Source organism: Mastigoproctus giganteus, chromosome 13 (assembly GCF_048544385.1).
Source record: "Mastigoproctus giganteus isolate SK-2022 chromosome 13, ASM4854438v1, whole genome shotgun sequence".
Taxonomy (NCBI): domain Eukaryota; kingdom Metazoa; phylum Arthropoda; class Arachnida; order Uropygi; family Thelyphonidae; genus Mastigoproctus; species Mastigoproctus giganteus.
The window spans coordinates 97,688,860-97,710,741 of record NC_143587.1 but is presented as its reverse complement, the minus strand read 5'-3'; the positions used below and the strand labels follow the sequence as shown (position 1 = coordinate 97,710,741).

Below are 21,882 nucleotides of genomic sequence, written 5' to 3'. Positions count from 1 at the left end.
GTCGCAACAAGGCAAGCAGGGATCACCGCTTCGGGAGGTTCTCGCCACACTCTCTGGCTACCATCAGTGTAAAACAGTTTCTGACTACATGACTTTCTTCCACTGTCCAGTCACAATGTTCTGGGCACCACTGCAAGCGGATTTTTCTGTTTTTCTCTGAAACAAGTAACTTCCAAATAAGCAGGCGTTACAAATGTTCAGTTTCTCTAATTCCCTGCGTGTGGTACGGATTGAAGTAGAGCAGTTCTGGGCTTGGTTGAATTTAGATGTTATTTGCTGAACACTGAATGTCCTATTTTTTTCCGTACATTTCTCCTCAGAGTACGACATCTTCACTCTTGAAATATTGTATTTCTGCCAATTTTACGCCTTTGAGATGTGGAAGAACCGCTTTCTTTTCAGTAATTAAAAACCTTTGAGATGGGTGCTTTTGAGAAACCAGTTATTTCTTTCGTTTCTTTAATCGTGGCTCCTGCTAAACGTGCACCAATGACAAGACCTTTTTTTCAAAGTCTGGTAGATCGCGCGCTTTCCCCATTCTGGCTTCTGATTGGCAATCTTTATACTCAATGAGGCGAACGTCATCAACTCACGACAGTTTTCTTTACATCTATTTGCTTTTCTTCTGTCTGTGACTGTCTTAATAAAAAAAGTTTTTTGGCCAATGTGTGTGGGTAATTGTATTCTTTCATATTTGGATATTACACTAAACTGCTGCCACTCTCCATAGAGGGTTTTAAAATATTTTATCATGTCTTGGTGAGGAAATTGTACGACTCATGGAATAATGGGAGATAAAAACTTAAGCTTTATATTTGGCAGTCAGCTAATAAGCGGACAAGGAAGTCATCAACAGTCATTAATGTGCCTTAACTGCATTCTTATTTTGTTATTAATACCTTGGATCCGTTCAACAAACAATTCCGAGGTCATCCATACAATTTCATCTCTCCAATAGTACCATCGATGGCGAATTTCAGACAACGCGGTTTTATATTTGAGGTGCTGTGGTTCTATGTTTGAATAAGATTTACGTTTTACCCCGAAGTATTTTGGACTTGTTTTTCATAACGCTTTGAAGATTACCGCGTTTCGTTGTATCAAAAGAAGAGGATATTCAACATTTTTGTATGTATATCTTGATCCATATCTTTTTTTTCCTTCTTATTGTATTTTAAATCTGATCCTCGGTTTTATGTTGTATACATGGAAGCCAAACGTAGTATTTTACAGGAACCTATCCCGACAATTTGGAAGTATTATTGTACTTCAGGTACTTCCAAATTTGTATATTTGGAAGTGTTTAAAGCGTCTGTGATTTGGGGTTTTCCTATGGCTTGGAGTTAAATGTTTTCACCTTCGCTGGTTGCAAGCCAAGCAAAACCGCGGCAACTTAAGCATCTTTTATTGAATCCTCTGTTATAAACAATGGAGTCAGCCATTTTTTCAGAAAAATAACCAGCACTCGGAGTATTATTCTGCTCAAGCAAAGGAAGAAACACCAATGCCATATGCAAAGGTCATAATGTTAGGCAGGAGCTCGTGAGAGTTCTCTCCACCCCCGCCAGAGATGTCTGGTTATTTCGCTAGAAATAGCTGCACCCGTTGCTTCATTTCATGGTTCCGTTGAATTTTCTCTTTGGGACACGATCTCGTCTACAATCTTTGGCTTTCAGACCATTTCGGAACAAAGGAAACGCACACAGAATTAATTTGTGACGTAACCGAATAACCTCGCATGTCTGTAGAAATGGGTGGGCGTTTGTTGAATAAGCACGCTGCGAATGCGTGATGCAGTTATGGTTGTGGGAATTCTACCCTTTCGCTCTATCCCTCTCTCGTTAGAAACAATTAAACGAGTGGGAATGGAGTTATTTATATTGAACTAAGTAGTAACTAACGTCGTTAACAGAACATTCATTTGCATTGTCCTTGGCTCGCAGTTCTTCCAAGGTCGCCTTCTCTCCCTCTCTCTCAACTTTTCTCTGCTTTGTGTACCGAGCAACATGTACGCAATCACGCTCTGGGGCAAGGCTTCCGAGAACTTCGCCACGAAGTATTGAACCGTGCATTTAAAATAAAGCTTCAGAGCAGTCACTGTTAGTCTCTGTTAGAAGATGCTCGGCAACTTTTTATACCGTGACTGCAATAACAGTTCAGTTAACAGTCGGATCTACCATCATTTCTCCGAACGAGACCTTTCCAAGTCTAGTTTGCCTGTTGATTCTCTTATCACGATTTCACGCTTTACGCATTTAGCCACCTTTTAGGGCGAGTGTATGCACGCGCGAGATTTGAATTTTGGCGTTCTTTCTTCGGGGAAAATGTCTGCAAAAAAAGTTTCTCTTTAGGCCTGGGATATGCTGTATGGGCTTGCGAAAGTCTGTTAACATTTTGGATAGCCTAATGAGCTTCTGATGAGACAAGCTGGTGTAAATCTGTGGGTTCATACCCCCTGTCAGGTTCATCCCCCAAGAGATTCCAAGATTAAAATGAAATACAGAGAAACTGATATTTTTTTTTTCTAGGTCTAAGATCAGGGAAGCCATGCTGATTCAAAACATTTGTCTACGACACCCATAATTTGAAAGAAACCACCATAACTTTAGACCCAAATTGTCCTTTGAAGTTGATCGATATTTTAGACCGCATTCTACAACGGTTATGTCATTTTTCGGTGCATTCCCTCGCAAATGGTTCAATATGTCCATCTGTCTGTCACCATGCTGGAACTCTACTCGGTATGAACAGATTTTCCTGAAATTTTATATTTTGGTCTTTCAGAAAGAGTTGTTGGACTGTCCAAAATTTCATTGAAATCTAACAAATAGAAATCCGGCATTTTAAATTATTATTTATTTTATTTTAATTTTCCCCCATATATATATATATATCGCGAGTTAGCCATGTAAAATGTGATCAGATTCAACTGCAATTAGAATGAAGCAGGTCATCCCTAACAAACTATCGTAGTTATTGCAGATTACCTTCAAAAAAAAGAAAAGTCGAATCGATACAATATTTTTAGCCGCTGTTGCTCCTTGAGGACGGATTCTTTCCATTTCTAATTCATAAGTATTCGTCTACAGAACATTGTTATAAATTTGGAACAGCAGCTCTGGTCCTTTTCGAAATTTCAGGACTTATTTAAAATATTCTTAAGGACCCTTACATCAGATTAATGTCGTTGGGTTAACTCACTTCCATCGTGCACCGTCCTCGCCCTTAAAAAAAGAACTTCTGCGTAATCCTACCACTTGGTGAATTTTTGTAAACATTTGTTGATACAGTGTAGAAGTTTATAACTTCTGAGGCAGGTTATTTGACAGTGCAACGTGCGTGAAATATAACGCAATGCGTACATTATCTAATTTGTTAAATAGGAAGTACGCTGTCAAGTACATAATTATTTCTAACTCCAGCCTGTAAATGAAAATAGACGATGCTTTTGGCACCTAAAGTTCAGGAAGTTCGCTGCATGCAATCCCGAAAGTTTCTGCCTGTTACAATTGATAAACTGAACCGAAATTAAACCATTTTGGGATTTATTGGGCATCCCCAACAATCAGACTCTTCGACAGAATGAATCATGGTGCGAACCATCCGTTGAAGACAAGTTAATGGAATGCTCGTGCATTTACTGTTTTAGAAAAAAAATTATTCAATCGATTTGATATTTACTGAAACGGATTTGCGTAATTTGACGTTGGGTAAAATGCACTGGCAGATTTCAGGAAGTTGATATTTTCAGATTTTACAAGACATCGATGGTCTCAAAAATATGGATGAAGCAAATCATATTTTTTCTTTCGCTCTCGGCCTTAATTTCTCCTTCCCAATACACCCTCCCTTGGAATATTGTTCCAACATTTGGGATGATGTTCCCTAAACCGCTTTCAAGCTTCTTGAATCCATTCAAAATGAGGAGAGTTAGGTATTAATGACCTGAAACGTCTCGTACAAAATCTTTCTACTCTCACAGACTTTCAGTTTCTGCTGCATGATTTTCTATAGATATTTCTGTGGGGGGATTACAGATGACATCTGTAGTCAGATTGGAACATATTTTTAGCCAGCTCAAGTATAAAACATCAATTAAACCTTTTATTTAATGAAAACTCGGATATAAATGTTGAAATAATGCGCATAGATGCATTTTTGTCCATGGAGGGAGAATAAAAAAATAAGACATTGAAAACTGAAGTGAAAACGATGCTGTCATCTCTCGGATGAACCCGTCTCACGGAAGTATCAAACATGAACCACGCTGGCTTCATGCCGATAATGAATTGATCCGGGAGAGACGAAAGGTTGAAGTCGTAGTCACTCACAACCAATGGGGCGGAACTAATCACGTCTACTGAGCCACGTGAACATTCCAGCTTCGCAGAACAGGAGAGGTATTTTTGCAACTTCTCGCGTGGTAAAGAACGCGTTGGGACCATCAGTCGTCCATTCCTTAAATTCTCCGAGTGCACGCTGAGTGACTGACAGCGACCCAGACACACCAGGCGATCGGACAGGTAACAAAGACGGACTGGGTCCGTAACGTGCACGCGAGGGTCGTCACTATCCTTTTCATTTGTCTGAAAAACAGGGGTAAGTAACCTCGCGTATTATTCTGGGTCTTCGCCATCAGCACGCCTCCTGTGAGCTGGAAATTTGGAAGTTGATCACGTCAGTCGTCTCTCTTCACGAAGACTGTTGTTTAAGGGCCTTTCATACAGGGCAAAGATGGGGGTAAGAATGCGTAGGTTGATATTCGAGTTCTTGAACAGATCCTCGGTTTTAGCTCAGCAGCATGGGATTACACGCAGATGAATCATAGAAAGTGGAAACCGCATAACGTATGCACTTAACCGAGGACGTAGGGGGAAAAAAGGTATAAAAAAATTGTAGAAAACTTAGCGTCCTTGCTTATATGTATCCTTGAAATTTAATACTCGGTTGAGGGTATACTGATATGTTTGCTTCAATTCGCTTTCGTATCGTTAAAGTCCAGTAATAATATCTCCCCAAGTGTAAAGCACTCCTCCATGCCTCAGTTATTGCGTGACCTCATATTGTGTGTCCTATATTAGTTACCGTTTCTTAATAAGTAATGCGACATTGATTAATGGCGTGGTCTAGTTTGCATCGGGTAGGTTTTTATCCTCACCACCCGATGCTTATCCTGAAAAGGTTGTTAAATTAAGAAAGTTCTCTTTCATGGCTACGCATTATTATTTTTGAAACCTGACATCGCTGACCTAGTACCATTTAGTGTCCTTCACCTCCAGTTATATTTTCTTAGCATCATTCGTAACAGTGCCGCAATCAGTTACATCACCAAATTGTGGTAGGCCTTTACCGAGATCTTTAATCTTGACCTAACAACGTCACTCGTCCCTCCCAGCGACTATTGAGAAGTCTAGACGCTCATTCAAAGGGTAGCTCAGTCCACTCTTGCATTCGTTAAGGAGCCGAAGTTACTATAACCTCGTTAGTTACAGCTTCAGAACACTCCTCCGATGACCTCTTGATACGAGTAGATGAAACATGTCGTTGGTTTCTTATTTTTCATTGGAGACAGAAATCTGAACTTTATTCTGCTTGTGTATAATCGTAGTCTTAATTGCCTCAACCCTTCCAAAGATTCTTTTTATGTAAAGCAGTTTCAGTTGGTGGTACGAGTACTCCAGGAGCTAAACGAGGTCCTTTCCAGGAGCTAAACGAGGTCCTTTCCAGGGACTTAACGAGGTTCTTTCCAGGGGATCCTTTCCATTTCAGTTTTTAACTCAGATTTTTAAATAAAATAAAAATAAACCACAGACCCATACATTTTTTGGCTTCTTGGGTTCCAATAGGCGTACAAACCGCAATCAACAGCAAACAGTCCAAAAAATGTGGAAGTCCGAGTTCCTCTAAGACATTGACTGTATTTATCATCCGTTTATTAAGTCTCAGATGGGCTTTACAAGCTTGTCTCTACGCATGACGACCTTGGTGCATGATAATATGTAATAGGCACGTGTGCCAGCGACTAGTCACGTGCTTTAAAATGAATTGGGCACTAATGGACTTTCTTAAATTTACTAAACCTTGTCGTTAGGACGTGGAAGTGAAATTCGTTATTCGGTGGGGTTGTAACTCACTTCTTAGGCTTAACCGATATGGTCACGCTCAGCAGACTTGCATCACGCACTGCGCCTAAGCACGCACTAGTTAGCGGTAGTATTGCCTGATATAGGAAATCATTTCTTAGTTAGGGTGGGTCGCAAGGGGAGGAAGAAAGTTTGGTTGATGAGCTCGAGACAATAACCGCCATCTATTGTGGTTATTGTCTTAACAGATACGCTGTTGGAAACAGTCCAGATAAAGAGAGATCGCGTGTCTTGGTCTATTATCTGCCGAAATACAGGAAGAACATCGGTCCTTGACCTATTTGTAAGTGATATCATGAGGGTCATTGCTTCTTCAGGGGGTTTTGCGTTACCGAATTTGAAGCACACTGTCTCTTGCACATTTATAGAGATGTGACTCTTCATTGCCATGTGCATTGTTCTGCCACCAAACAGTGAGCAGCTGGAAAGAAACTAGATAGAATAAAACGTATTTCATGGGCCACGATAGGCGAACCTTAAAGAGACTTGTAATTGGGGGATTTCATTAAGTTCTTGTTTATACTCCGCAATGACCACAAGGTCAATGAAGTTTACAGTAAAACAATCAATACAAATATTAATCGTATTCAGTAGTCATGGGTTTGAACCCCGGTCCACTCAAAGAGCGTGTGTTATTGTACTCGCACTCCTGACCATTCGGCTACGTCTTATTATCTAGGGCAGTGTTTCGCAACTTCTTTAAATAACTCTGCTCACTTAAATTTCCAGAAAAAAGAAATAAGTGCAGAAAATACATTATTACAATTCTTTTTCGGCAGTTTTTCGTCTATCAACTTCGACAGATATTCCTTTCGAGTTTAACGTACAATAGGAGTTAGCAGACAGGCCCTGCCTCCATATAATCTGCTAAATTGAATTTTTGTCGACCTAAGGCTTGCGTCACCAACTGGCAAACCCCGAGCCACATCGGTATCCAACGATTTTTCATGGACAGATCTGAACCAAATTCAATAATTTGTACCCAGCTTCATAATTGGGTTGTCACTCGTTATATCAGTGGGGTACCTATCCGCCCACCAATGAGAGTACAACAAGCTTCGAAACGGCGCCGTCTAGGTGGTGGTATCCGCCGATAATAAGTAACATTAGTCTTCTCTACTGGCGAAGCGCTTATTCCAGGTAGTGCAATATAAGGGCAACTCGTTGTGAAGGCGTTCACAATATGAGATGCAACAAAAATGATGCCATTTCGCCTACTCCTGTGATTTACTACGAACTAAAATGATGTTTTGCAGTAACGGGTTAGTCTAGAAAATTTGGAGACTATTGAAAATATATTCGCGTTCCAGATTCAGCTTGCTGGATAGATGCTGTTTAGTAATCAATCACGGATTTGGAACGCATCCAGGTGGATAAGTGGATGGATACCATCAAATTAGTAAGTGTACACTTCACTGGATTTACAAGGATGCAGCTTCAATTTCTTAGTATTGGGGACTTTGAAGAGTCTGTGCATTATTATTATTAATTTTATTATTTTGTTTTTTTTGTTAAAGGAAAAGAGATGGAGCTTGATAATTTCGATTTTTTTGGAAGAGAAAAAAATATATATATATACTAAATAGGTGGAATAAATAAATTTTAATTACATCATATTTAAATTAACTATATTTAAAATATAATTATATTTCATTGCAATTCTAGTGTCGATTTTTATTCTTCAATCTGCTTGAAATATTGTACTGTATTAAAATACAAATACTTTTACCGAATTATGAAACAGCTATTTCTATTACTAACATTATTCTATTGTTTAACAACATATTTGAAGATACTGTGACAAAAATTAGCGTTTTAATTTTATGTTTGCTTTCAGTGATCATTCAAGATGGTGGCCATTTACCGTAACAGGCAACACATCTTCCTGGCAATCATCCTCTTTTTCTTCTTTGCTAGTAAGTAAATTTTCTTAACTCGTTGTCTCCAAACTGTTTCCATTCTGGTTATCTTAATTTTATTTTTAAATATTACATCATTATATCGTTAATAAGTAATGACATAAAATTTTTGATATCACTATATATTTTTCAGTTTTAAAAATATAATTATTTTATATAATGTATATATTACTGTATATTTATATATTATTATATACTAATAATTATAGATTTTATATATTAATAATATAAAATTTTATTTTTTTTATAAAATGTAATTTAATTTTATATTTTACAAAATTATATTTATTTATATATAAGGTGTTTTAATGAAATAAGTCTTAAAGCCGTTCACCTGAATGAGCGGAAAATAAATCTTTATCGTCAAGTATATACATACAAACAGCAAAATTTATTTACAAAGATATATATATATATATATATATAATCATCCATCGTCTTTATTAGCCTCACACAATATATATATATATATATATATATATATATTTTGTGTGAGGCTAATAAACACGATGGATGATTTTTTAACATTTTGGATAAGTGATAGAATCACAGGAAGCGGAAGTGACGTAACATTTCATAGTTGAGCTGAATTTTCTCTTGTGCAGCAACGCGTTATTGTTTTTTGGTGTGCTAAATGCAGGTGGCGGATTTCGCGAAAATGGAATGAATAAAAAGGGTCGTTACTTTCGCCGGAAACGGAACTTAAGAGAAATTAAACAAAGGTGGCAAACTGTGTCTGAACAGACAGGTGGTGGTGGTGGCCCATAACGCAGAAGGTGTTTCAGTTTAATGAATCCAGGTTGCTATTTTATTAATCCTATTTCCGTTTCCGTTCGCAGGTTAAGGTAATGCGCTCTGCCTTTTGATTCTGTTCTAACCATGTGTAGAAGGAAGTAAATATTCTACAAAGAACTACCATTTCTGTATTCAGACAAATCGTGTATGTATGTTAGCTGCAATGATGTGAAAGTGTTTTGTATGCTGACACAAGTTATGATGCGTGACTTTGTCGGAATTATTTCGTTATATTTGTGCTGGATATTCTATGCCGTGAAGTATGTTGAAATGTGTTTTTTCTTCTTCTTGTTTTACTGTTTAGGTAATTGCAGAGAGAACTTTTACCACAGAATGCATAGGACACCAAAGAGTTCAAAAAAATTTCCCTTCACTATGCTTGTTAATAAAACGTTTTATTTATTATTAATTTAAAAAAACTATATTAAAATAAATTTTATACAACTACTGGCTAATCGGTGGACGTACTACGCAATATTCTTTTTTTTCGTTTAATGTTTGAACACTGTCAAGTTTGAAAGGGTGTGTCTCAAATATTGATGGCGTCATATAACTTACAGCAGACAAGCCAGACTGCATTTTACCTTTTAATGCCATCGTCACGCCTAAATATAAACAATACGTAACTCAAAATTCGTAGTTGGATGTTGTGCGGCACTTACGACAACCGGAATAACAAGATGCGTGGCACAAAGCCAAAAGAAAAAAGTGTTTCTGAACCATGCAGAACTTTCTTTCGATTCGTGACTTCGTCCTTGACTTTCACTGGAGTGGAAAGAAGTACTTTGCATTTGTACCTGCTTCGGTACAACAGAGTAAGAGGATTACTCCGCACGTTTTGACGGATGCCACTTTAATTTTCCATAACCTATACGTTTTAATGTGCTTGTTGCATTGGAATTGGTTTTAAAACGTATTTTATTTCACAACATATTCTTTAAAGCTACTTGTTTCTTTGTTAATTGCCTCATTTGCATGAAAACGTTTTACTAATACTTCCATGTTCAGTACTGTAACTGTAGAACTAAAAATCAACGATTTCTAAATAATTGATAATTCTAAACAATTTTTTGCTTCCAGAACTCCTATTCAACACATTTTTTTGCAAATCTACAGTGGCGCCATCTGACGACTGACTATCGTACCGCGAGTGTAAATAACAATGGCGACGAGCCAATTTGTCACTCTTCAGCTCTCGTAATGTAACTCATCATTAGCCAATTTCCTTTTGCCCACACATTTTAGCCAAAGCTCACTACTACATTTTAGGGCACTTTTTTTGTTTATTATTTTTTTTTTCTGGGTTGTATGCGGAGTCAACTACCCTTAGTGGTCGGTCGTTATGTTAGTGTCAATTTGAAAATATAACATCCAGTTTAAATCTCTTTCGCATGGAGACATTTATCTTATTGTAGCTCCTTGATGCCCTTTTAAGGACGATAAGGTGATAAATGGTTGTCTGCTTCCCCTCCGTTGCAGTGAATTTCTGACGTATTATTTGCTATTTATTAGGGAAGCCACACGATAAACGAACAGTCCAATTTATTGTGGCGCATGCGCACACAAATTAAACTTTGCTATAATTTTATAGCACGTAATACGGGAGAAAGATGACACGGTATTTTCTCAAATACCCCTCGCTCTTGATTAAGCTGCTACTCCCATTTTTGAGGCATGAAAAAGAAATTATTTAGATTTTTACTAATCTTGAAAGATCATAATTATTTAGTATTTCTATTTACGTTTAGCAGATCATATGCGTAGTACCTTACAGATTTATATCAAACTTAGAAATAATCTCGAGCTGCACACGAAGTGGGTTGTGTTTCATGGGTAAGGGGACGTGACAAACGAACGTGTCCTATTTACACTGAGTGAGCAGAAAACAAAACCGGCGTTATATCTGTCTTAGTTTTGTCAAAAATGACACTGATCTGATATTTTAATGAATCCGATATTATCACGAAACAAGAATGTTCATTTTCGAAAGAGAGAATTTGACTTTTCATGTGGAACGATATTTCATAGCGCGTTTTGATAAATATTGGTAATAAACAAAATGCTTTTTTCTTTTTAGGTTACGAGCAAATAAAAACGCTCATTTTATGTTCGCTTGTCTGGATATTGCCTTAAATATTCATGACTAATAAAGCAAGAGGAGTTTTTTTTTCTTTTTATGGCTAGTCACCATGGATGAAACTAAGATCAATCAGTATGATCCCGAAACTTGCACCCTCAGATTTCTTCCTTTTTCCGACCCCGAAGTCCTATCTTAGTGGAAAGTACTTTGCTGCTGATGACGAGGTCATTTATGCTGCCGAGTCGTGGTTTGAAGGACAGTCAGAGGACTTCTACAAAACTGGCCTGTATTGAGAGGTGGCAAAAATGTGTCAATTTGTCTGCTGACTCGTTGAAAAAGTGTATTACAACCGTTTGTTTCAACCTTCTATCACAATTACTTCTGGATGAATACAAATGTTTTTTGAACTCCTCCTCGTAATTCTTGATGAGGTATGTGACTTGAGTGCAGTCCCATTTGCATCATTGTAGCTAGGTCCTGGCGCGATCAGTTTTTTAAAATCTGTAACCCTAGTTTTTCTGTGACTTTGCAGTACATAAAATGGAAATCAAGTTTTCCTTCTTTTTCTTGATGGAAGAAACATCCCCTTGACAAAAGACATTTATTATTTCTCATCAAGTCGAAAGCGGGGCGAATTAACGTTTTTATATAACAAGGAAAAATTCCTCCGCATGTAATAGCAACACGAATGTCACCTTAACTAGGCGTCCTTGAAGGGTGGAGTTGCAAACGCATCTGGACAAAGAATTTTTGAATGGTGAAGACTTCCCATTTTGTGTCACCTGTACCCCAATCCATACTCGTGGATTTCTAAAATGCATAATCTGCCACTTTAATTTAGTTTCAAGTTTTCTTTTCGTTTGCACTAGCACATTCTCAAAGGGCGTCTACTTTTAAGTTTGGTTATATTTTACATTTATTTGCTTGTAGTTTATAGAGTTCAATTAATATACGTTAAACACATTACTGAATTTTCATTAATTAATTGTTGTCCGAAAATAGTGCAAAATTCACATGATGATTCCAAGGAGTGCGTGCACTTTTTATTATAGTGTACACAATTCCTAGAATCTGCTCTGAATTAATATCAATCAAATGGTTCTCATGAACTATAGGATTCACTTCATTTTTTTTTTTTTATTTCATATCTAGGTTTCGCCTCTCTCTCTCCGTTCCTCACCCTACAGATGCGCCATCTTGGTCTGACCATCCATGAAGTATCGACAATTGCTATGGTTTCTGGTTTCGTTAGCATTTTGGGACCGCCGCTGGCTGGAATGATCGTTGAGTGGAAGGTCAAGTACAAGATCGTGATAGTGACCTTCATGATCCTAGCCGGCCTTTCCTACACGTGCTTGCTGTTTGTGCCCGTGGTGGTGAGGACTCCACGCAGGCCGCTGGTGGAATTCGAATGCGGATCTTCCGTGCGTATCGAGAAGTGCGACAATTGGCCTTCTTGTGGTGACCTCGGTCAAGCTGCTGACAATCTGACCACGTTCCATGTGTCGCAGTGTCAGTACCAGTGTCCTCCTGGAGGGGAGGCAAACATATCCTACCCTCTCCACGTGTGTTTCACGGGCGAAGAGACCAATATTTGCGTTGTGTACGACCCTCAGCAGGAACCAAATGCCACAGTGGAGTTTCAGTCTCGTATATCTACTTGGGATCACGAAGAGTTGCTGATAGAGTCGTCGGAGTTTCTTACTTACGATTCTGACCACGCGCTCACCACAGTGGACGTGTGCAGTTATCGACCCGTTGGTCCTGTGCTGGTAAACAAGAAAGAGTATCACGGCATCGGATGTCGACCGCTTCCCGAAAACTGCCTCATAAAATGCCAACTGTTATTCAATGGAGGAAATGCGCAGCTCACCGATGACATCTGTATTCAGGTGATTGGAGATCCATCTTTGACCTTTTGGGCTTATTTGGGAGTTCGCGCTATTGCAGACCTTTCAGTGTTGACTGTGATATGTTTGCTGGATGCTTTGACCATCGTCACGCTCAATGACTTTGAAGGGGCTTACGGAAGGACCCGAGTCTGGCCTGCACTCGCCCTGGCTGCTTTCCCACCTATTACAGGCGTTTTAGTGGACTACTATCAAGAAGCCGGAGCATTTATCGACTACACGTCTGCTGTTATCATGTTTGATGGACTTGCCATTCTGGGGTGCATCCTGGTCCTCGCGCTGCCTGTCCAACCCAGTAAGAAGTCCGGAAGCAACTTTGAATCGCTGGATTATCCCTACGGAGGTCACCACTTGTTCAGCGCGGAGATGTTCGCGTTGCTCGTGGTGGTCCTTTTACTCGGCACCCAGTGGGGAATTCTGCAGACATTTCTCACGTGGTTCTACGTCGACATCGACTGCTCACACTTCATGATCGGATTAACGATGACGTTAGCATTTGGAGCTAGCCTTCCTTTTCTCGCTATATCGAAGAACATGGTAAGAAATATTGGTCGCGCCAATCTTCTAGTGTTTGCATTCCTCTTTTACGGGACACATTACGCCGGAACGTCTTTCATTAATTCTCCCTGGTGGACACTACCATTTGCTGCTATGGAAGCCTTTTCATTGTGTGTGATGTGGGTAGCTCTGGTGGCCTACGGACAGAGTCTCGCTCCCAGGAACTACAGACTGCCGATGCAGTATATACTGAATATCCTCCACTTTGGAATAGGTAAGTTTTAAAAATTCGAAAGATTTTTTGTTTTGATTATTCCTGTTTACTGTTCGTCTTGAATTCATTAACACATTGAAGTAGAGCAGTGGACAGCATTGAATCTTTATCTCTCTCTCACGCACACAAATTAAGGACTAGGATCTACTCCAGTTGAAGCTGGAACTACTTTCTGACATTGCCAGAGGACTAGTTTCATATCGTGGCCGAGTTCGTAGGGCCAGGAATGCAAGTTAGAAGACTGAAATTTTAGAATTTAATATTAATTGTAATTTTAGCATTAGAAAGCTCTTCCTACTATAAAATACCAGAAAAATAGTGGGTTATGTGTACCATCAATTATACTGCATTCGTAATAGTAGCAAATGAGGTCCTTATGGTTGGAAGGGTTTTTGAACAAATACCAAGCTTAGATAATTCAGAGATATTTATCTGACACCAGAGCCTTTGGCCTAAGTTTGCATCCAGTCCATTGTCTCTACGAAATTACTTATCTTACGTGTTGTCTCGTTGAGTATAAAGACTGCACAGGCTGTTCGACTGCAGTAATCTGAAGCCAGATTGGGGAAAATGCTTGATCAACCAGACTTTGAAAAAGATCTTATCGGGGACGCATGTTTAGCAGGAGTCATGATTCAAGAAACGAAAGGCATGACTGGTTTCTCAAAATCACCCATCTCAAAGGCTTTTAATGACTGAAATGCAAGTGGTTCTTTCATATCTCAAAGGCATAAATTAATGTGGCAGAATAACAATACTTCAAGAGCGAAGCCGTCGTACTCTGAGGAGGACTTTACGGAAAAAAAATAAGATTACGAATGTGCAGAAATAACATCCGTATTCAACTAAGCCCAGAACTGCCCTATTTCAACCCGCACCATGCGCAGGGAATTGAAGAAATTAGGTATTGGCAGTCGCTTGTCTATTGGGAAGCCACTTTTTTCAGAGAAAAACCGAAAAATCCGCTTGCTGTTGTGGCGAGAACGTTGTGATTGGACAGCGGAACAAAGGAAGGACGTCATGTGGGTAGACGTATCGCCATCCAATTTGTTTTGCACTGATGGTAGGCAAAGAGTGTGGCGAGATCCCCTCACGAAGCGATGTTAAGACAACCCAAACACCTTGAGTTGATATTATGGTATGGGGAATGCTTCATTGGAACAACCTGGGTTCATTGATGCCGTTTTAAGTCGATTATCATCCAGGGAATACCTGAATTTTGTATCAGATCTACTGCACTTTGAAATGTTACACTTTTAACACGAAGGTGGTGGCCACTTTATGGATGACACATCGTGCAAGAATTCGGAGAACATGGCACGGATTTCGATTACCTTGTCTGGTCCCCACATTCACCTGACCTGATCTCAAAATCCTATTGAGAATGTGTGGGATATGCTGGAAAGAGCTATTCGGCAACCAAGTCCTCTTTCTTAAACTTTGTCGCAGCTATCTATTTTGCTGGAAGAACGGTTACAATTAGACAAAAATGCAATGAGCTATAGAATCCACATCACTCCCCTTGTTATTCGAAACAAAGTCAGCCCGATTCGATATTAAATAAAGGTTCGTATTCTGATAGATTCTAATATTACACTTTTTTTTTCTTCTTTTTATTGGTATTTGATAGTGTTATGACGGAACAACAGTCCATATTTAAGATTTGCGTTTCACTTTATTTGTATACGAGGCACATTCAAAAAGTTTCTGGAATTTGACTATAAAAGTTGATTGAGTGAACAGTTGGGCTTACTTACCTAATCACCTTCAAAGTACCTTCCTTCTGCCCGCGCACGTTCACACACACACACACACACTTGCTCCATCGGCCTTCCCAAGCTCTGAAACATTCTTTAAAATCATGTTTTTTTTTAGTGTAAGTAGGATTGCTTCAGCGTTTTATTTGAAGTCATTCACTGTAGCTAAACGACGACCCTGAAGCCCCAATTTCTGTTTTGGGACAGCCAAAAGTCAGACGGTGCAAGGTCAGGGTAGTAGGAAGGCTGCTACATGACTGTGATTTTTTTTTTCGCAGTGGAACTGCCGAACTGCCATTGATATGTAACTGGGTGCATTGTCATGGTACAGGATCCAGCCATCCTCTCATTTTTGAGGTCTTCTTTGCCTCATATTCTCACGCAAACGTGTTAGAACCTCAACGTAGATTGAGGTTTAGATCTCAACGGTAATGCTTTTCCCCTAGTCACAAATTCGTGACTAGGTGAGAACTATACACTCATCGTCAGAAAATAAAACGATCAGCATGACTTTGACGTTGGATTTTGTTGCACAAGACTGCTTGAGCCAAGGGGAAATTTTTGTGTGCTATTTGAATGATTCCAGCTTGGTTTCGGAGTCCTGGACGAATACCCAACTCTCATTCCCAGGAATCACCTTTTTTTAGGAAGCTCGGATCCTGCACAGATTTTTTGGAAAACTTACCAGCGATCACTTTCTTGCGGTCCATTTGATCATCCTATAGCAAGCGTAGAACAAACTTTGCACACACATGCGATGCATCCCTAAACTTCCATCAGGGTTGTGTGTACTGAGCCTACAGACAGTCCATATTCCTGAGAAATCTCAACAACAGTCATTCGCCTACTATTTCGCACGGATTTCTTCACTTTAGTGAAATTTATTTGTTTCATGACGTGGAACAGATTGATCTTCCAGTGTTTCCTATTCGTTTTTAAACCGATCAAACCATTCCTAAACTGCTGTTGTCTTCAAAGCGTCATCTCCATAAACGTTCTGCAATGCTTGCAACGTATCTGTTTAGTACTTTTCCCAAATTTAAAGAAAAACTTGATGTTAGCACGGTATTCCAACTGCGACATTCCGCAATCAATCAGTTGTCATACGCGAGCGAAGTGGTCGAGTCAGTTCCCACTTGGCAAGCTTGAGCACCAAGGTCACCGTCAACATCCCACGAAACCTTACGACCGTAGCGCAAGTCATTCAAATACCAGCGTGCTATTCCGGGAGCGTCATGAATGTACTACGTATATTAGTGGGTTCTAAATTAATTTTGAGCAATATTCTTGTTTGTTGTGGATGTGCTTCGATTCTTTGGTGGTATCGGCATAACAAAATATCTCAAAATATTGAGATATTTTGTTATGTCCATCGATATAAAAGTTATCAGTGCCAAATAGTTCTGAAACGTATTCTGAAGATCCATGAATGAAGACATCCTTTAGTTCCAAAACCTCTCGATTTCTCTTGCTTAATCATCCCTCTCTCTTGTTAAACGAGCACATCTGTACATTCCGAATAGATATTCTTGAAATCGATGGTTAAACACAGTGACCACATAAATTTCTCTCCCTCTCTCTTGCAAAATTAAAACAAATCATCGTGAACTATATCAGATTCCTCCAACTTGTACACTCTCGATCATTTGATATCTAATCAAACTTTGCAGAGGACATGACTATCTTAAAAGGGCCCCTGACCTCTTTTCAGACTGCATTAATTGACACGAAGGCTCTTAAACATTTCTCTTTCTTTTATCAGCAAGAAGATAATCGATTCTAATAATTAATATGCTCCAATAAGGGATTTTCTTGGCAATGTTCTGCGTTTTGTTTGTTTATTTCTTTCAGCTCTTTGAGCCAACGCCCTTTTGATACTTTGTAATCAACGGGAGAATAAGATAAGAAATCTAGTTTTGCAAGAAGTTCCCCCCCCTTTTTTTTTTTTGTGCCCTAAGATGAAATGGATTTCAGTCTGAGTCCTTGACCCCCCGGAGGCGTAATCGGGACTAACGATCGAATCGTGGCCCACGAGGTGTCTGCCTGTCTTGGGTTGAGTGCATTGAAATCAATTACGAGAAAATGCCGATTATCGGGTCACGGAATCTTTTGTTAATTTCTTGCGTTCGTTGCACCTCGTGCCGTTAACCGCACATCTGCTGCACTTGATGAAATATTTTTCTCACACAGACCCGCTTTATGAACTGTTGCCACCCATCCGTCATTAACCTCGTTACTATAAGTAAGAATTGGCTTTGTTTTTCAGCTTTACAGTTTGCACTTTCCCGGCTTTACTGATGTGACCCCTCTATCATAAAATCCCACGGAATTTACAGTTGCTGAATTCTTCGTTTTAAGCGTCTTTTTTTCTTTGCTGAATGGGCAGTTGTGGGTGTGTACATCCCCTGTAGAATGAAAGACGTATAATTTGCTCTCTTAGCGCACGTGTACGTGTTAAATGCCAAGGTAACTGAAGCTATGAGGGGTTAGTATATGGAGCGTGTATAAGCTACGCTCAGCGATGTACTCCACGACAATACAGTGGTGTTCGCCACCAGTTTAAACAAGCCTCGGTTAGAATCCATCAGAGGAATTCTTAAAGGCTTCTTCAATGGGGGCTGTAGTCAGCGAACCTCGGGTCGAGAGAGCAGGGACTCCTGCTCATGTATTTCAAAGTTTTTTCAGACGAGAACTCGTTTCAAAAGACTGACCCCGACGCATCTATAAAGAAATCATTGGTGTGTCGGTCTCTGTTGCGAGACGTGTTGTCTGCATCAGGTCAGACGGATTTCCTGTACGATGGCATGCGATGCACACAAACCAGGGTCGACTTTCACAGAGCCTCATTTCTTGATACAATCTTTATACAGTTTGCCTTGAAAAGATCAGAGAGAGAGAGAGAGAGAGAGAGAGAGAGAGAGAGAGGAGGGATCTTCCTGGGCTATTTATAACTCTTGACGATTTGAACTTGCTTTAGAAATGCCTCTCCTGATGTTGCCACACTATCCTTGATAATTTTTAGGCTCTGGCCGCTTCAGCTTTATATTCTACAGAAAGAGAAAACTTAATCAAGTGCTGTCCATCATTAGAATAAATAAATGGGCATTGTATAGTCTACAACCTATCCATTTCCCTCCTCCCATAGGTAACCTTTGAATTTCCTCAAACTGTCAGCCTCTACCACCCATGTAGGCAACTTATTCCAGTAATTTATAACTGGCTGGCTAAAATAAAACTTCCTGCAGTCCAGTCTAAATATCTTCCCCCATAACTTGAAATTATGGCCCTAGTTCTAGAATCATTTATAACCGTGAAAATTTCGTCATTATTCATTTTGCTTATGCCTCTCAGAGCCATAACACCTCAATCAAGTCTCCTCTAAGGCGCCTAGTTTCCAAGCTGTGCAACCCACATATTCGAAGTCTTTCCTCATAATATTGTGATATACTCTGAGCGGCCACTTATGTCTACCTAATAGCGAGCAGATTCTCCTTTAGTCATAGACACAGCCTGGATTCGCTGTGGCATGGACTCAACATGGAAAGCATGCCACTGGGATGGTGGTCCATACTGATTCAATTACTTCCGATAGTTGCTACAAATTGTATGGTTACGGATACCCCAAAGGGCTTCCCCCACCTCATTCCACAGATGCTCAGCTAGATTTCAATCTGGTTACTGGACAAGTAGGCTGAATTCACCCTCACATTCTTGGAATCAGTATAATTCTGGCTTTCTGGCACGGCACATTTTCCTGATGGAGGAACTCATTTGCAGAGGTACACTTAGCCATGAAGGGATGCGCTTAGTCGGAAACAATTTCCAAATAACCTGTGGCATCGAAATGTTGTTTCACTGATATCAGAGAAGTCCATTGTGGACCACGGAAACACTCCCAACAATTTCAATAGTCGCCTGTATTTGCTGGTGTCTATCAGGATGTATTCCATGAACTCGCGGATCCATTGCTGGTTTCGCCAAATCCTCCCATCAGAGTGAAAAAGCATGAACCAGGCAAAGTGCTTGCAGCCCTCCAGCGTCCAATGTTTGTGTTTTAGACCGTGTTGTGATCGTAAGTTCTTGCTTTTTGCTGACAGGAGTGGATTCCTATTAGGTCGTCGTCTGCGATATCTCGTCTGTGATAAAGTACAACTAGTTGTTGCTGGTTTTGTTGTTGTCGGGTTTTAGGAGCATCAGCAACTAAGGCCATATTGCGCCGGATATAATATGTATGTAAATAGCAAGTGTTCTGTGGTACCATGACAGCAAATGGTGTCTGGTCAATTCTGTTGTATCGATAGAACATATTCATCACGGGCCACGAAACATGAACAACAACTGTTTTCAGTTGAATCATAGTCCTAGCAGCCATTGCAGTGGCTGTGACTGCTGTTCTTCTACAATGGATTGAGAAGTTCTGAGTTCGATTCGAGGGTGGGGATGAATATTTATTTTTATTGCCAAATATTAGGGTTAGAGTTAAAATTTTTCACTTCTAGCACTGATAAAGACTCTCTCACAAACACTTGCATGGGTGTAGAAATCTAAAAAGATTTCCTAAACAGATTGCATTCTCAACCATTATTGCAAAACCACTCGTTATTGATGGTAATCCTAGAAAGAGGATGCTGTGGCGTAAGCAGCACAATATCTGTGTACTTGATGAATGGAAGCATCTCATATTTTCAGAGGAATCATCGTTCAACATATAGAGAGAGTTTACGTTTGGTGAATGCCAAATGAAGCGCATCAGTCTGACTTCCTTTTGGCAACCATCAAACATAGAGAAGGATCAACATCGGTTTGGGCATCATCACCCTGAACTGGAGAATTATTGCTACTGGTTACCATGGTATTCTGAGTGGACATGGTGGAAGCATTATTGCCTACAGACGGTGCCATGTATGTAAATGGCATGCATGTCCAATCGTGGTTTGAGGAGCATAAAACTAAGGCTAAGCATCGCCTGCACAATCACCAGATTTGTGGACATATTTGGAAAGGAGAGTGCGAAGCAGATTTCCTATATCTTCATCACTCAAGGAGCCTGAAACTTTCTTCCACGAAGAATGGTCCAATATTCCTTTTAAGACAGGTCAAGATTTACACGAATCTATTTCACTTAAAATGTAAGCTCTTTTTAAAGCAAAGGGTGGCCCAATAAGTGCATACCTGTAACTCTTATGACACGTGTTTCAATTATTTGTCCACCCACTGTATGGACCAGCAACAAGCCAGACAGCCATCCACACCCTTTGCAAGAATAAGTGTACGAAGCCAAACAGCTTAAATATGTGTACTTCCTTTTCTCGTCTCAGCCGTCTTTCATGGTTACCCTCAATATGTCATCCGAAGCACTAATAGTAATGAGGGCGAGTAATATTAGCCTCGATGCATTGCGCATCTGATCTGTAGTGGAAATAATACGACGAAAGCACCTTAAAAGGATTTCGGTTTTTGGTTTTCTTTTCTTAAGGGTGTAGTCAGGATAATAATAACAAGGATGTATGAGACCAGGAGAGGCGTGGCTGTTGTTCACTGACTCGCATGTCCAGCCAAGCCAAACGCTGTCCATTACCAGATCTCTCTCCTGTGACCAAACGAATCGACTTCCTCATATAGAAAGTTTTATTGCTGCACAATGTCTTTTAACATGCAAATTTATACGTTAAGGGTTCTAGCTTTTTCAGTGCTAAGTACTTACTAGAAGGATGATTTTAAGATGATTTAAGTGGAGGTTTATTTTTATGTTTTGGAGCTGTATGTGACCTCATCAGAAACACACAATATCTATCCCAAGAAAACCAAGCTCGATTTCATAAATAAAGTTTCTACCCTGGTTTTATCCATATTGAATCTTAAGTAATCCATAAAAACAATTCATTAAATATCATCCCAAGTGTTAGTTACTCCATGAATATCTTATTATTTAGTCTGTAGAATCAAAGAGAGAAGGAAACTAATTCTATAGGTTTATTAGTCAAGTTCCACGAGACTGTTTTTTATAAGGTCCTTACGATATTTTGTTTTTCTATAGGTCGTGGTTTAGGAAGCTACCTGGGAGGTCTTTTCATTGGAATGTATGGAACTCGACTTACTTTCAGAGGCGTGGCGTTATTTTCTGCTATCATAGGCCTTCTCTATTTGACTCTCTATCAAACGTGTCTCAAAAGAAATAAGAAGCCCAAGAAGAAAGGACAACCAGGTAGGTTATGTTTTCAAGAAATATAATTAATTAGGCACACGCAGTATAACTAAAGGGTGATTCAAAAAGAATTGAACGGTTTTGAACGGTCCACAAAAAGTCAGGAGGACCAGAAATACCACTGTTATATTTATCGGTATATCTTCATTTACATCTTTGAAATGCTGTGTGGTTTTCGAGTGTCCACATGAAGGCGAAATCAAGAAATCTTCAAGCTCTACGAGCTTGAAGATTTCTTGATTAACCTTGATTGATGAAGATTAACCCACATTTAAAGAAGTTCTAGAGTTTGCATCTTAAT

General features: G+C 39.5%; 1 protein-coding gene across 4 annotated transcripts in view; it reads left to right on the top strand.

Moving 5' to 3' along the window:
• Window positions 1-21,882, top strand: part of LOC150076288 (uncharacterized) — a 45,107-nt gene that overhangs the window by 21,542 nt on the left and 1,683 nt on the right. For all 4 annotated transcript variants that reach the window (XM_090387628.1, XM_090387627.1, XM_090387629.1 and 1 more), the window contains 3 exons: window positions 7,981-8,059; window positions 12,090-13,619; window positions 21,414-21,581. In XM_090387628.1, coding sequence (XP_090243754.1) covers window positions 7,993-8,059; window positions 12,090-13,619; window positions 21,414-21,581 — 1,765 coding nt within the window. In that variant the 5' untranslated portion in view covers window positions 7,981-7,992. The remainder of the gene's footprint in view (window positions 1-7,980; window positions 8,060-12,089; window positions 13,620-21,413; window positions 21,582-21,882) is intronic.